This window comes from Echinops telfairi, unplaced genomic scaffold (genome assembly GCF_000313985.2).
Source record: "Echinops telfairi isolate 266 unplaced genomic scaffold, ASM31398v2 ScPeMD7_30;HRSCAF=105, whole genome shotgun sequence".
NCBI lineage: Eukaryota > Metazoa > Chordata > Mammalia > Afrosoricida > Tenrecidae > Echinops > Echinops telfairi.
In genome coordinates this window covers 4694487-4706214 of record NW_022103927.1, presented here as the reverse complement: position 1 = coordinate 4706214, position 11728 = coordinate 4694487, and the positions used below count along the sequence as shown (strand labels likewise).

At 53.1% G+C, this 11728-nt stretch overlaps 3 protein-coding genes across 4 annotated transcripts in view; 2 read left to right on the top strand and 1 right to left on the bottom strand.

The window, feature by feature from the left end:
• Positions 1-3234: 3234 nt before the first annotated feature.
• On the bottom strand, positions 3235-6090 carry PRDX2 (peroxiredoxin 2). Its single transcript, XM_004715511.2, has 6 exons — positions 5992-6090; positions 5392-5503; positions 5145-5298; positions 4502-4624; positions 4232-4362; positions 3235-3541 (listed from the first exon to the last, which is right to left on the bottom strand). Exons 2-6 carry the CDS (start codon positions 5492-5494, stop codon positions 3456-3458), a joined length of 597 nt encoding a protein of 198 aa, XP_004715568.1. The 5' UTR covers positions 5495-5503; positions 5992-6090; the 3' UTR covers positions 3235-3455.
• A 115-nt stretch (positions 6091-6205) lies between these two features.
• THSD8 (thrombospondin type 1 domain containing 8) lies at positions 6206-8921 on the top strand. Its single transcript, XM_030885501.2, has 3 exons — positions 6206-6464; positions 7902-8098; positions 8833-8921. Exons 1-2 carry the CDS (start codon positions 6314-6316, stop codon positions 8090-8092), a joined length of 342 nt encoding a protein of 113 aa, XP_030741361.1. The 5' UTR covers positions 6206-6313; the 3' UTR covers positions 8093-8098; positions 8833-8921.
• Positions 8922-9103: 182 nt separating this feature from the next.
• Positions 9104-11728, top strand: part of RNASEH2A (ribonuclease H2 subunit A) — a 5595-nt gene continuing 2970 nt past the window's right edge. For both annotated transcript variants that reach the window (XM_045289717.1, XM_045289716.1), the window contains exons 1-4: positions 9104-9236; positions 9403-9474; positions 9601-9727; positions 9847-9934. In XM_045289717.1, the coding sequence (XP_045145652.1) occupies positions 9110-9236; positions 9403-9474; positions 9601-9727; positions 9847-9934 (414 nt within the window). In that variant the 5' untranslated portion in view covers positions 9104-9109. The remainder of the gene's footprint in view (positions 9237-9402; positions 9475-9600; positions 9728-9846; positions 9935-11728) is intronic.

Sequence of the window (11728 nt, the reverse complement as noted above, 5' to 3'; positions counted from 1 at the left end):
TGTGTGTGTGTGTGTGTGTGTGTGTGTGTGTGTGTGTGTGTGTGTGTTTAACGAGGCACAATTTTCAGCAGATTGGAAGGAGCTGGCCCGGTGAAACTCCTGGGAAGACTGGCTTCTACGGAAGGAACAGCACTTTAGGAAGTTCCCGTGGCCGGCACGAGAAACCGAAGTTCAAGGGTTTGAGTGAGCCACAATCTGGAGAGACCGAGGTCAAGGAAGGCTGTCGATTGTCCAAGTCCTGTGCGGCCTTGGGGAGGCTAGTAAGATTAAATTCAAGGGAGATGAGTGAACCTTGGAGAGAACAAAGCTGGGTAACAATATTAATAATGGGGCTACAGATTAAATGAGCCCAGTCCTGTTCTATAAAAGGAAATTAGAACTTAGAATAGCAAAACTGTCTGAAGCTACACAACATCAAACTGGGCATAAAAAGCAAATTTTAAAACTCTCTCACTGCCATGAGTCAATACTAACTCATAGTGACCCTATAGGACAGGGTAGAACTGTCCCTTCATGTTTCCAAGACTGCTAATGCTTTCTAGGAGTAGAAAGCCCCAGCAGTTGGTGGTTTTGAACTGCTGACCTTGACTTTAGCAGGCCAAGGCATAACCCCATACACCACCAGGGCTCCTGAGAATGGCAGATTGCTCCTAACACCTGCCTACTACCTAACCTGCACCCTTCCACGCTAAAGGCAGCCCTTCCAGGCTACAGGCTGTAGGTGTTCCTTAGAACAGGGTCCCAAAAGCCTGAACTCAGCTGGGTTCCACCCTGCCCAAAGCAGCTAAATGGGCCCTCATCTTGCTGTTGCTGAGTGTGTTTCAAAATCAGCTCCTTGAGAAACTGATGAGGCTATCTGCCCATAAAGATTTACAGCCTCCTTTTTACAAAGATGGTGCCAAAGGCAAAGAAGGAAGCCCCTGCCCCTCCCAAAACGGAAGCCAAAGCAAAGGCTTGTTAAAGGTCAAGGCCCTGCTGAAAGGTGTCCACACACACACACACACACACACACACACACACACACACACACAAAGACCCACTGGTCACCCACCTTCGAGCAGCCCAAGCCCCTGAGACTGGGAAGGCTGCCCAAATACCTTGGGAAGAGCGCCCCCCGGGGGAAACAAACTGGACCACTCTGCCATCATCAAGTTCCCCTTGACCACGGAGCCCACCATAAAGAAGATCGAAGCTAACAACACACTTGTGTTCATTGTGGATGTTAAGGCCAACAAGCACCAGATCAAACAGGCTGTGAAGAAGCTCTATGACATTGCTGTAGCCAAGGTCAACACCTTGATCAGGCCTGATGGTGAGAAAGCATATGTTCGACTGGCTCCTCACTATGACGCGTTAGATGTTCCCAACAAAATCGGAATCATCTAAACTGAGTTCATCCGGCTAATACTAAATATAACATTTTTCTTTCTTTTTTTTTTTAGAAATAATTTTTGTAACATTTTTCTTTCTTAAATAAAATTTTTCAATACAAAATTAAAAAAAGGCTTACAACCTCAGAAGCCCTATATAGGTCATTATGAGTGGCCAGGAAAGACGTCCTAGTGACAGTTTGAGTCCACCGGCTGCTCCACAGGAGAAAAATGAGACTTTTTAGCTCCAGTAAAGACATACAGGCTCAAAAAAACTTTATAAATTATCAAGGGTTCATGAGGGAAGGAGGACGGAGGGAGAGGGAAGGGGAATGAGCTGATACCAAGGGCTCAAGTAGAAAGAAAATGTTTTGAAAATGACGATGGCAACAGATGTACAAATGTGCCTGATGTAATGGATGGGTTGGGATAAAAGCTGTAAGAGCCCCCAATAATTTTTTGTTTAAAGAAAAGAGTTCTGTGACAAGGCAGAAGAAATTGTTCTAGACTTGACTGTGGTGACAATTGCCCGGCTCTTCTCGACATTGTATGACATGTGGATGAAGTGCCAATAAAACTTAAAAAAAAAAAAAAGGCAGGTAGACTTGTCAAGGGCCTTGGCCTGGAGGTGTGAAGGTACTGCCTCCAGGAAACTTCTCTGGACCTGGGCCTGGATTGGAAGGTTAGAGACTGTCGTGAGAGTAGGGCCTAGAGCAAAGTCCTGGGCTCTTCCCAAACTCCAGTGCCACTCTGCTGACTCATGGCAGCCCCCTGTGGGTTTCTAAGACTGTAACTATTTACAGGAGTAGAAAGCCCAGCCTTTCTCCCCCAGAGCTGCAGGTGGTTTTGAACTGCCAACCATGAAGGTTGTAGTCCAATGAATAACCACTACACTACCAGGGCTCCTAAGTTTTCCTAGCCAATAATAATAATAATAAACAAAGACAACCTCAGACACCCAAAGCAGCAGTTCTACCCTGTTGGCGATGGGTGTGGTTGGTTTTGGTTAAGCAGGGTCCAAGCAGCCCTGGTAGCATAGTGATTAAGCATTGGGCTGTTAACCAAAATGTCAGCAGTTTGAAACCACGGGAGAAAGACAGGGTTTTCTACATCCATAGAGAGTTATAGTGCTAGGAAGTCACAGGAATAATTCTACCCTGCCCTATAGGGTGGCTATGAGTCAGAACTGACTCACTGGCAGTGAGTTAGGTTTGGGTTTTGACCAAGGTCTTCACACGCTTTATCTCCTTTATCTTGAATAGTGATGGGTTGGTCATCTTTATTCTCATTTTACTGATGAGAAAACTCAGGGAACATCATTGCTATTAAACAGCATTTGAATTCAAATTGGGTGATGGTAAGGTATGGGGTCTGCCTTGCAGAGCCCGTTTTTGGAACATAAAACACCCTAAGAAAAAGAAAAAAGAAAAAAAAAACACCCTAAGATTTCTACTTGGCAGAGGGAGGGAGGGCAAACATAGTCACAACCCCCACCCCCAAATCACCCCTGCAAAACCTACCTCAGTCCTAGGAGATAAAGAGGAACAGTGAGTGCTAGATAAGGGTGCCATCTCGTGGTAGAGATAAGTAACTACAGGATCCGTTTCAGGGTGGGGGTAGGAACACCTTCAATGCCTTGTAGCTGTCCCTGTAGGTTTCCAAGACTTTAGATCTTTATATGAGCAGACCGACCATCTCGTTGTTCTCCCTTGGAGCAACTGCTGGGATTGAACCCCTGACCTAATGGTTGGCAGCTCAATGCCCACTGCACTGGCAATGCTCCTTCCCAGAGAAAAGAGAAAGCACAGGAATAAGGGGTGGTGGCAGTCATTGCCAGGACAGACCACACCAACACAGACGCGCACCTGTTCCTAATACTTTATTGGTCACCTTAGTCCCGTACCCCGGTGGGTGGACATCTGGAAAGGGAGGGTGGGGCCACCAATCATTAGCTACCAGGGCCATGAGAAGACCTCAGCCAAGTCCTCCAAGGTCCCAGATGAGGGAGTTTCAAGGGGGTAGGCTGGCCTTTCCTGGGTCAGCACAGGTGGGAAGAGAAGACCCAAACTTGTCCCGTCAGCAGGTCTAGTTGTGCTTGGAGAAGTATTCCTTGCTGTCGTCCACATTGGGCTTGATTGTGTCGCTGCCTGGCTTCCAGCCAGCGGGACACACTGTGGGCGACACAGAGCAATGTGCTTGAGCCCCATGCTTAAGGCAGAGAAAATAGCAGGGGACCAACCAAGGCAAAGCAAGCGCCAGAGTTGCAGAAAACAAATGTACATGTTGAGAGAAGCCCTCCATTCAGTGACCCTCCAGCCCTCTAGGTTAGCCTTGCCCTTTGTCCTCACAGGCTCAGCTGCAGTGCATTCGGGCCTGGTCCCCTTCATGCTCCGATCCTCCAACTCTTTTTGGAACCTTCAAAACCTTGTCTAGTTGCCTGGCCTGTGAGAGCTGATTAATGGCCAGAGAGTCCCTTCCCCGTGAGAAGGTGCTCCTATTCAGGCAGCATGAGTCAAGCCTGACTTTGTATGTTGTTGTCGTTGTTGTTAGGCACACTGAGTCAGTTCCGGCCCATAGCGACCCTACGCACCAGAGAACAAAACACTGCCCGGTGCTGCACCATCCTCATTGACTTGGTATGTGTCTCCTCAAATACCTTTGAGGGCTCCTACTGCCTCCCAGCTCCCCATCTTTGTACTCTATTAGGGTATCTTCACCACCACCCCCAAACTAGGTGCTTCTTGAAGACAAGACCCTGAGCCGACTTGTCTGCGGGACCCTGATCCTGTCCGGCTCAGGTGGTAGGGCAGGGTAGTGAGTATTGACATGAGTGACAGAGGGGCTGAGTGTGGACCACTCACCTTCCCCATGCTCATCCGTGTACTGGAAAGCCTGGACCAGCCTCAGAGCCTCGTCCACGGAGCGCCCCACAGGCAAGTCATTGACCGTGATCTGACGAAGGACACCCTTGCCATCGATGATAAAGAGGCCCCTGAAGACATCAGGGCTCATGGTGAAATGCCAGGAACTCAAAGACCCAGAACGGGGAGGACCCAGCTTCTGCAAACCACAGGGCTGGGAGGAGAGAGGGCACTGGCCAATCGTGGAGCTCGCAGAGGGTCCCGCGGTACCTGTAAGCGATGCCTTCATCTTCCTTCAGCACACCATAGTCATGGGACAAGCTTCTGGTCACATCAGCCAGCAGGGGGATGTTCAGGGGACCCAAGCCTCCCTCCTTCCGGGGAGTGTTGATCCTGGGGATGGGGGAGACAGAACTGGGACCTCAGGAGGTCTGGGTGAGATAAGAGTGGAGTTGGGGCCCTGGAGGTGGGTGATAAGGGGCTTTACAGCAGAGCTCTGGGAGTCCCACCCACCCCACCCTGAAGTGGGGCCAGGGGGGAGGCTTAAAGCCCATTGGCTGACTGGCCAGTCCCTTGACGTTCCTCTTCTCTGGTGTTCTGACCTGGGGCTTCGCCCTGTGACTTCCCTGAACCAGAGTTTCAACCTTCATGGTGTGGAGCAACACAGCTTCCCTCCCAAAAGCCAAGGGCGAGATAAAGCATCTGTAACCGGGCGCCTGGCAACTGAGCTAATTACCGTCATCAGCCAGCATTAAGGATCGGGTGTCATTATTTCCATCATTTTCAGGATAGTTTGGAAAGGGAGGCCCAGAGTTTGAGCAATGGTCCTGAATCCACCCAGCTGGGACCCTAAGGTCAGCACCACCCCTCCTCCCGGCCATACCCCAGCCCCCACACCCACCCCTGCTCATACCAAGCCAGGTGGGTGAACTGAGAGTCCACGGAGACTCCCAGCACCTCGCAGCCCAGCTTTCGGAAGTCATCGGCGTGCTCGCTGAAAGCAATGATCTCCGTGGGGCACACGAAGGTGAAGTCCAGGGGGTAGAAAAAGAGCACCACGTACTTCCCTGGGCGGCGGGAAAGGAGGAGTTGGGGCCCGGGCCCTTTTCGGTCCCCCCTAACCCGGTGGTTCCCCGGGGCCCTCTTCGATCCGCTCTCACCTCTGTAGTCCGAGAGCTTCACCTCCTTGAAGGCGCCGTCCACTACGGCAGTGGCCTGGAAGTTGGGGGCGGGCTTTCCGATGTGTGCGTTGCCGGAGGCCATCTCTAAAAGCTGAGACACCCCCCACCCCCACCGGTCAGCCAGGGCGCCCGGAAGACCCTTTGTCTTCTCTTCCCAAGGTCACACTGCGTGGAGGGGCCCGTAAGATTGCTGCAAGCCCCACTGCACTGACACCCCCCATACACACACCCACACCCGCCGGGAGACTAGCTCTGAGCTGCGCGGCTGGGAGGCTGCGGGGACCCGCCCCCCGGACCAGCATACTAGCAGTTGCAGCCTGGGCCCCTCCGCCTCGGAGGGTTGGCCTGAGCGGGGTGGCGCAAGCCCCCAGACCCCGGAGGAGACCACGAAGGCCCCCGCAAGTAGGAGATGGGGAGCGGGGCGACCTGGCCTGTAGCCCCAGGTTCGGGCCTCGATCCACCCCCTCCCCTCCGCGCAAGTACAAAGGCGGCCACTGCGCGCCGAGGGCCGGAGGCAAACAAAGGGAGGTCAGGGGAGGGCCCGAGCTATTCCAAAGGGGCGCACTCAAGAGGCCATACCTGCGTGGGCTAGGGCCAGACGTACGGACAGGCAGAAGCGCGGACTCACGTTCTCTGCGTCAGGTGCACCCTGGGCCGCCCGAGCCTTTTATGCGCCGCCCGACCCGTGACGCGCGTGGCGGGCGGGGCGGTCGCATCCACTGCGCCCCGCCGAGGGAGGAGCGCAGCCGGTCGAGTCCATGCGCTGGCAGGAGGCTGGGGGCGGGGGAGACCTGCAGCCGCGGGCCACGACCGCCATGCAAGCCGGCCCCCGGGAGTGCGAGCGCTTGGGGCTCTCTCAGGGCCAAGGTCAGGAGCGCGCGGCGAGCGGTTGGAGTCCGGCATGGCCCGGAGCCCGGCGGCGCTGCTGCTCCTGCCTCTGATGCTCCGGATGGTAGCGACGTCCGGCCAGGACTCCTTCGAGTACCAGTACTTCGGCGAGTTCGGCGAAGGCGACACCTGGGAGCAGCTGGGGCGGCTGCAACAGGAGAAAGGTAAGCGGCGGCGGCGGCTGGGTGCGGTGGGTGGTGGGTAATGGTGCCCAATGGAGGTCTTCCGCACGACGTTTCTTGCAGAGGTGGCTGCAAGCAGGCCTCGCCCCCCACCCCCACCCCCACCCCGGACTCCAGATCCTCCCTGGCGGCCTTCCCTTGGCGGTTACTTTGCTCTGGGGTTCAGTTTTCCCATCTGTCAACAGTCTGCCAAGAAGCAGCTCTAGGAGCCCTGGTGGCTGAGTGGGCTATGCACTGAGCTGCTAACAGCCAGGTTAGCAGATCGAACCCCCCAGCCGCTCTGCGGGAGACTGATAGAGTTGTCTACTCCTGTCATTTGAGTAGGAATCAGCTTGATGGCAGTAAGCGCAAAAGCTCCTGGGTCGGGTGCTAGGGAGGACTTTAGAGAAGGGGAGGGGTCCACTGAAGAAGTGGTAAACAACCACTGCCTCCGAAATGACAGCCCCAAATGCAGGAGTCGGGGTGTGGGTGGGGAGTACCCAGGGAAGGAGAATAGAAGGCCTTCCAGAGGAATGGAAAGAGGCCAGAGCTGTGGAGACCTGTGGGGGAGTGTTGTAGGAAAGGTCTCAGGGCCTCCCCGCTCGGGAATCGGGCCTCACACATAGAGAGGGGAATTAGCAAAATAAGCCACTGAACCCACACCCAACATAAGCCAAAACCCACTGCCATCAAGTTGATGCTAACTCATAATAGCCCTACAGGGCAGAGTATGGCCTGTGAGTTTGCAAGACTCTAATTCAGTGCTGCAACCCTTTAATACGGTTCCTCATGTTGTGGTGACCCCCGCCCCCGAACCATGACATTATTTTCGTTGCTACTTCATAACTGTAATTTTGCTACTGTTATGAATCGGGCGACCCCTGTGAAAGGGTTGTTCAACCCCAAAAGGGGTCAAGACCCACAGGTTGAGAAACGCTGCTCTAACTGTACTGGAGTAGAAAGCCCTGTCTTCCTCCAAGGGAGTGGCTGGCGGTTTCAACCTGCTGACCTTGCAGTTAGAAGCCCAACGAGGCCATCAGGGCTTCCAGAAACGACATCCAGAAAGTGCTTAATAAGTAGCAGCTACTTGACAAGTGAGCCTAGGAAGTGTTTTTGTTCCGTGTGCTAACACGCCGCCAGCGGCTTTAAGTATCTTCATTACGCCATTTAATTATGTCATTTAATTTACCACCCAACAGCCCTGCCTGTCTGGTGGCATTGTGCCCGCTGACCAGGCGGTGGCCACGCCCCTGAGACCAGAGTCAGCTTCTGAACACTAAGGGTGTGTGTCAAACTCCCAACTGGTATCTGAGTCCAAGAGGGTGGCTTGCTCTCTCTAAGGCTGTTTCTGCACCTGGCTCTGGGGGTACAGGAAGGCATCTTGGGATGGTACCCCTCTACACTCTATATGGGGTTGTCATTTCACCCCTCCACCTCCAGACTCCATCCTGAGCCCGTGGGGAAAGTGGCGCTGTCTCTGCGGCCTGGGGAAGGAGGAGCGCAGCCGTGAGGTGCTGGGCACGGCACCTGGCCTGGTGTTCATGGACCGCAAGAACCTGGTGCAGACCAGGCCCTGCCGGAAACACAACTGCCCATCCTGCAAGCCTATGGAGTGCAACTGGGGGTCCTAAGCCCAGGTGAGGACCCAGCGTAGAGAGGGTGAGGCCTAGCCAGGACTGTCCAGTCGCAGGAGTCTGGCAGGGAGAGTCAAGTATGGCTCTCTGTGGGACGGGGACTCAAAATCAGGGAGCTTGACCTTGCTGTGCGACAGGGTCCACTGTCCCCGAAGTACAGAAGAAAGCCAATAGGGGCAGGGATGGGAAGGCACAGAGGGGTGACATAGGACCGTTTGCCTGGTGAAGGGCAATGACCCATTGGCAGATGACCAGAGCCCCTCAGAAAGCCAGGGAGAGGAAGAGATGCAGTAATGCCCCCAGGCAGAACTGGGAAGAGCCCCCTTGAGATTGGGGGGAAAGAGAAAACTGGTAAGGAGCTGAGGGAGAGGAGGGTAAAGAACTTAAGTTGGAGGAATGAGCCACGTGGAGAGTAGGAACCCTAAGTCTGAGGTCGTAAACCTGTTCTAGTATGGGATCCCCATTCTTGAGTGCCTGAACCTCAGCCGAGTAACAAAGATAGAAGGAAGGGTCCCATAGAGGCAGGAATCCCAATTCTGAGTGGATAACAGAGACAGGATGAGTGGTGACCCCAAGACTGAGCTTAGACTAGGAGAGGGGAGATGAGGATCCCGAGTACAAAGGGCTGCATTCAAGTAGGAGACCGAGATGCGCAGACTCATGTTTGGGTAATATACAGGGCCGGCTCCTTCATGTCGGCCTCAGTTTCCCCTTTTATTTCCTTTTCTTCCCATTAGTTCCTGTGGGCGAGGATCTGGAGCTCGTTAAAAGGAGGTTGGAAAGAAACCGGGTCCTGATCGTAAGCGCTTTGAGGTCGATATTGAAAACTACAATTCCCAGGAAGCTGCGCGCTGTAGCTGCGCGCACGGCCACGGCGTCGTGAGCGTCCAGGGCGGGTCCTGTGAGCGCCTATTGGTCGGCAGCGGAAGTCGCCGCCGAGCCCGCCTAGCAGCGCGCGCAACCCCGCGCAGCCCGGGTCTCTGCAGAAGCCGGTGGCAGCACAGTGGTGGCGACATGGATCTCAGCGAGCTGGAGAGAGACAACACGGGCCGCTGTCGTCTGAGCTCACCTGTCCCCGCGGTGTGCCACAAGGAGCCTTGCGCCCTGGGCGTGGATGAGGCTGGCCGGGGTCCAGTGCTGGGTGTGGCCAAGGACCAGGGACGGGGCAGGGCCGGCGGGGGTGTGTGGGGGTGGGGAATCATTGATGATGGAATTGGGGTGGGGGTTTTCATGGGTACGCTGCTTAGACTTGGGAGTTACCTCCACTTCCCAAAACCTGACACCTCGTCCCTCCCCCGCCTCTTCAGGCCCCATGGTCTACGCCATCTGTTACTGTCCTGTGTCCCGCTTGGATGCCCTGAAGGCCCTGAAAGTGGCAGGGGAGGGCGTGGTTTAGGGGGAAGGACATCAGGGAAGGTGGTTCCGGGGCTTGTGTGAACTGCAGGAGGGAGGGAGGATGGCAGGGACCCAGAGAAACCGGAACCTTCTCCTAACCCTCCTCCCAGACTCAAAGACCCTGTCGGAGAGCGAGCGGGACCGGCTCTTTGCAAAAATGGAGGAGGACAGAGACTTTGTGGGCTGGGCGCTTGACGTGCTCTCTCCAAACCTCATCTCCACCAGCATGCTTGGGCGGTGAGAGAGACCCGCAGTCGCGGGAGTGGAGGTGCAGGCGGCGGGCGGCCATAGAACATGGGCAAGTTTGGCTGCCTGGTGGGCAAAGGGGTTAGCTCGGCTCTGCTTTTCCACCTTAGGGTCAAATACAACCTGAACTCCTTATCCCATGATACTGCGGCTGGGCTGGTGCAGCATGCGATGGACCAGGGCGTGAACGTCACCCAGGTGAGCCCCAGTGTTCTGGGACCTGGGTTGCCCTCACCTGAGCCCTGTTGAAGAAGCATGGGAGGGTGGGGCGCAGGTCCAGCATTCCGAGGTTTGGCAGACAGGTGCCTCCACAGTGTGTATGGTTGCTATTGACCTTCTACACCCGTTCCTGCTTGAAATGTGTGTCCCACCAAGGACCAGTGTGGAGACTCCAGTCTGCGCCCGCCCTCCCACCACCAATCTAATTTTTCTTCCTGAAGACCCGGTATCCAGAACCAGTCTCACCCGCCCACAACCTCCATCCTAGCCCAGGACCCCCCCAGCTGGGCTCATGCTTCAGCTTCCTCTGCAGTTTGCCCACTTCCAGGCCTGCTCCCTCCCCCTTCTGACCACCCATTTACAAACCTCAGGATTAAATTAGGGAAGCTCACCGGTGAGTCGGACCCAGTGCTGTGGAGTCCATTCTGACCGATAGCCCTACATCTTCGTAAATGTATTATTTTGTTGTTTCTTAGCTGTCTTATTAGCACTTTATCTGCATGTGATGTGATACAATTCAGTAATTCTATCGTATCAAGAGCTGTACGATTGTCAGCATAGGCAATTCTAGAACATTTTCTTTCTTGTAGCCATTGTTAGTCGTGTCATTACTAATTTTTTTCTAATTGTGGCCAAAAATATATATAACAGAACATTCCCAATCCCACTTCTACTTGTATAATTCAGTCATTGATTATACTCTTCAATGCTGTACAGCCACTATTGATATCCTTTTCCAAATTATTGTACCACCATTGACATAAACTCAGTGTCCCCCACACAACAACTCTTTCCCCCTTGACCTATGGTAACCTTTGATTAAGTTTGGTTTCTTAACTGTTTTTTTTTCATGGTTTTCTTGATAGAGTATTTACATAATATACTTCCATGGTTACATCACTTTTAAAATGAGTTGAATTTAGTCCTACATCCTTTTAAAATATATATATATATAAATCATTTTATTTGGGGCTCTTACAACTCTCATAACAATCCATATATCAATTGTATCAGGCACACTTGTACATATGTTTCCCTCCCTCCTCCACCCTCCGGAACCCTTAATAAATTATATATAAATTATATATTATTATTATTTTCATAGCTTATACCATCCACTGTTTCCCTTCACCCCCTTTTCCGTTATTTGTCCCCCTCAGTGAAGGCTAAACATCAATCATTGTAATCAGTTCCTCCTTTTTCCCCTGTCTCCCCCCACCTTCATTCTACCCTCATGGTATCAATCCTCCCACTACTGCTGTTGAGCAGTTTATCTGTCCTGGATTCCCTGTGTCAAGAGCTCTTATCTGCACCAATGTATATGCTCCCGTCCAGCAGGATTGGTAAGGTAGAACAGGGGTCATGACTAGAGGACTGTTATGTGTTTTGTCAGTGCTATACTGCACCCTGGCTGACTCGTCCATTCCTGTGACCCTTCTGTGAGGGGATGTCCAGTTGTCTACAGATGGGCTTCTAGGTCTCTACTCTGACCCCCCTCGTTCGCATCGATATAATTGTTTGTTTTGGATCTTCTGATGCCTGGTACCTGCTCCCGTCGACACCTCATGATCACACAGGCTGGTGTGCTGCTTCCATGTGGGCTTTGTTGCTTCCCTGCTAGATGGCAGCTCATTGAATTTCAAGCCTCTAAGACCCCAGATGCTATATCTTTTAATTTTTTTTATTTTTAAATGATCATTTTATTAGGGGCTCATACAACTCATCACAATCTGTACATACGTCATCTGTGTCCAGCACTTTAGTACATATGTT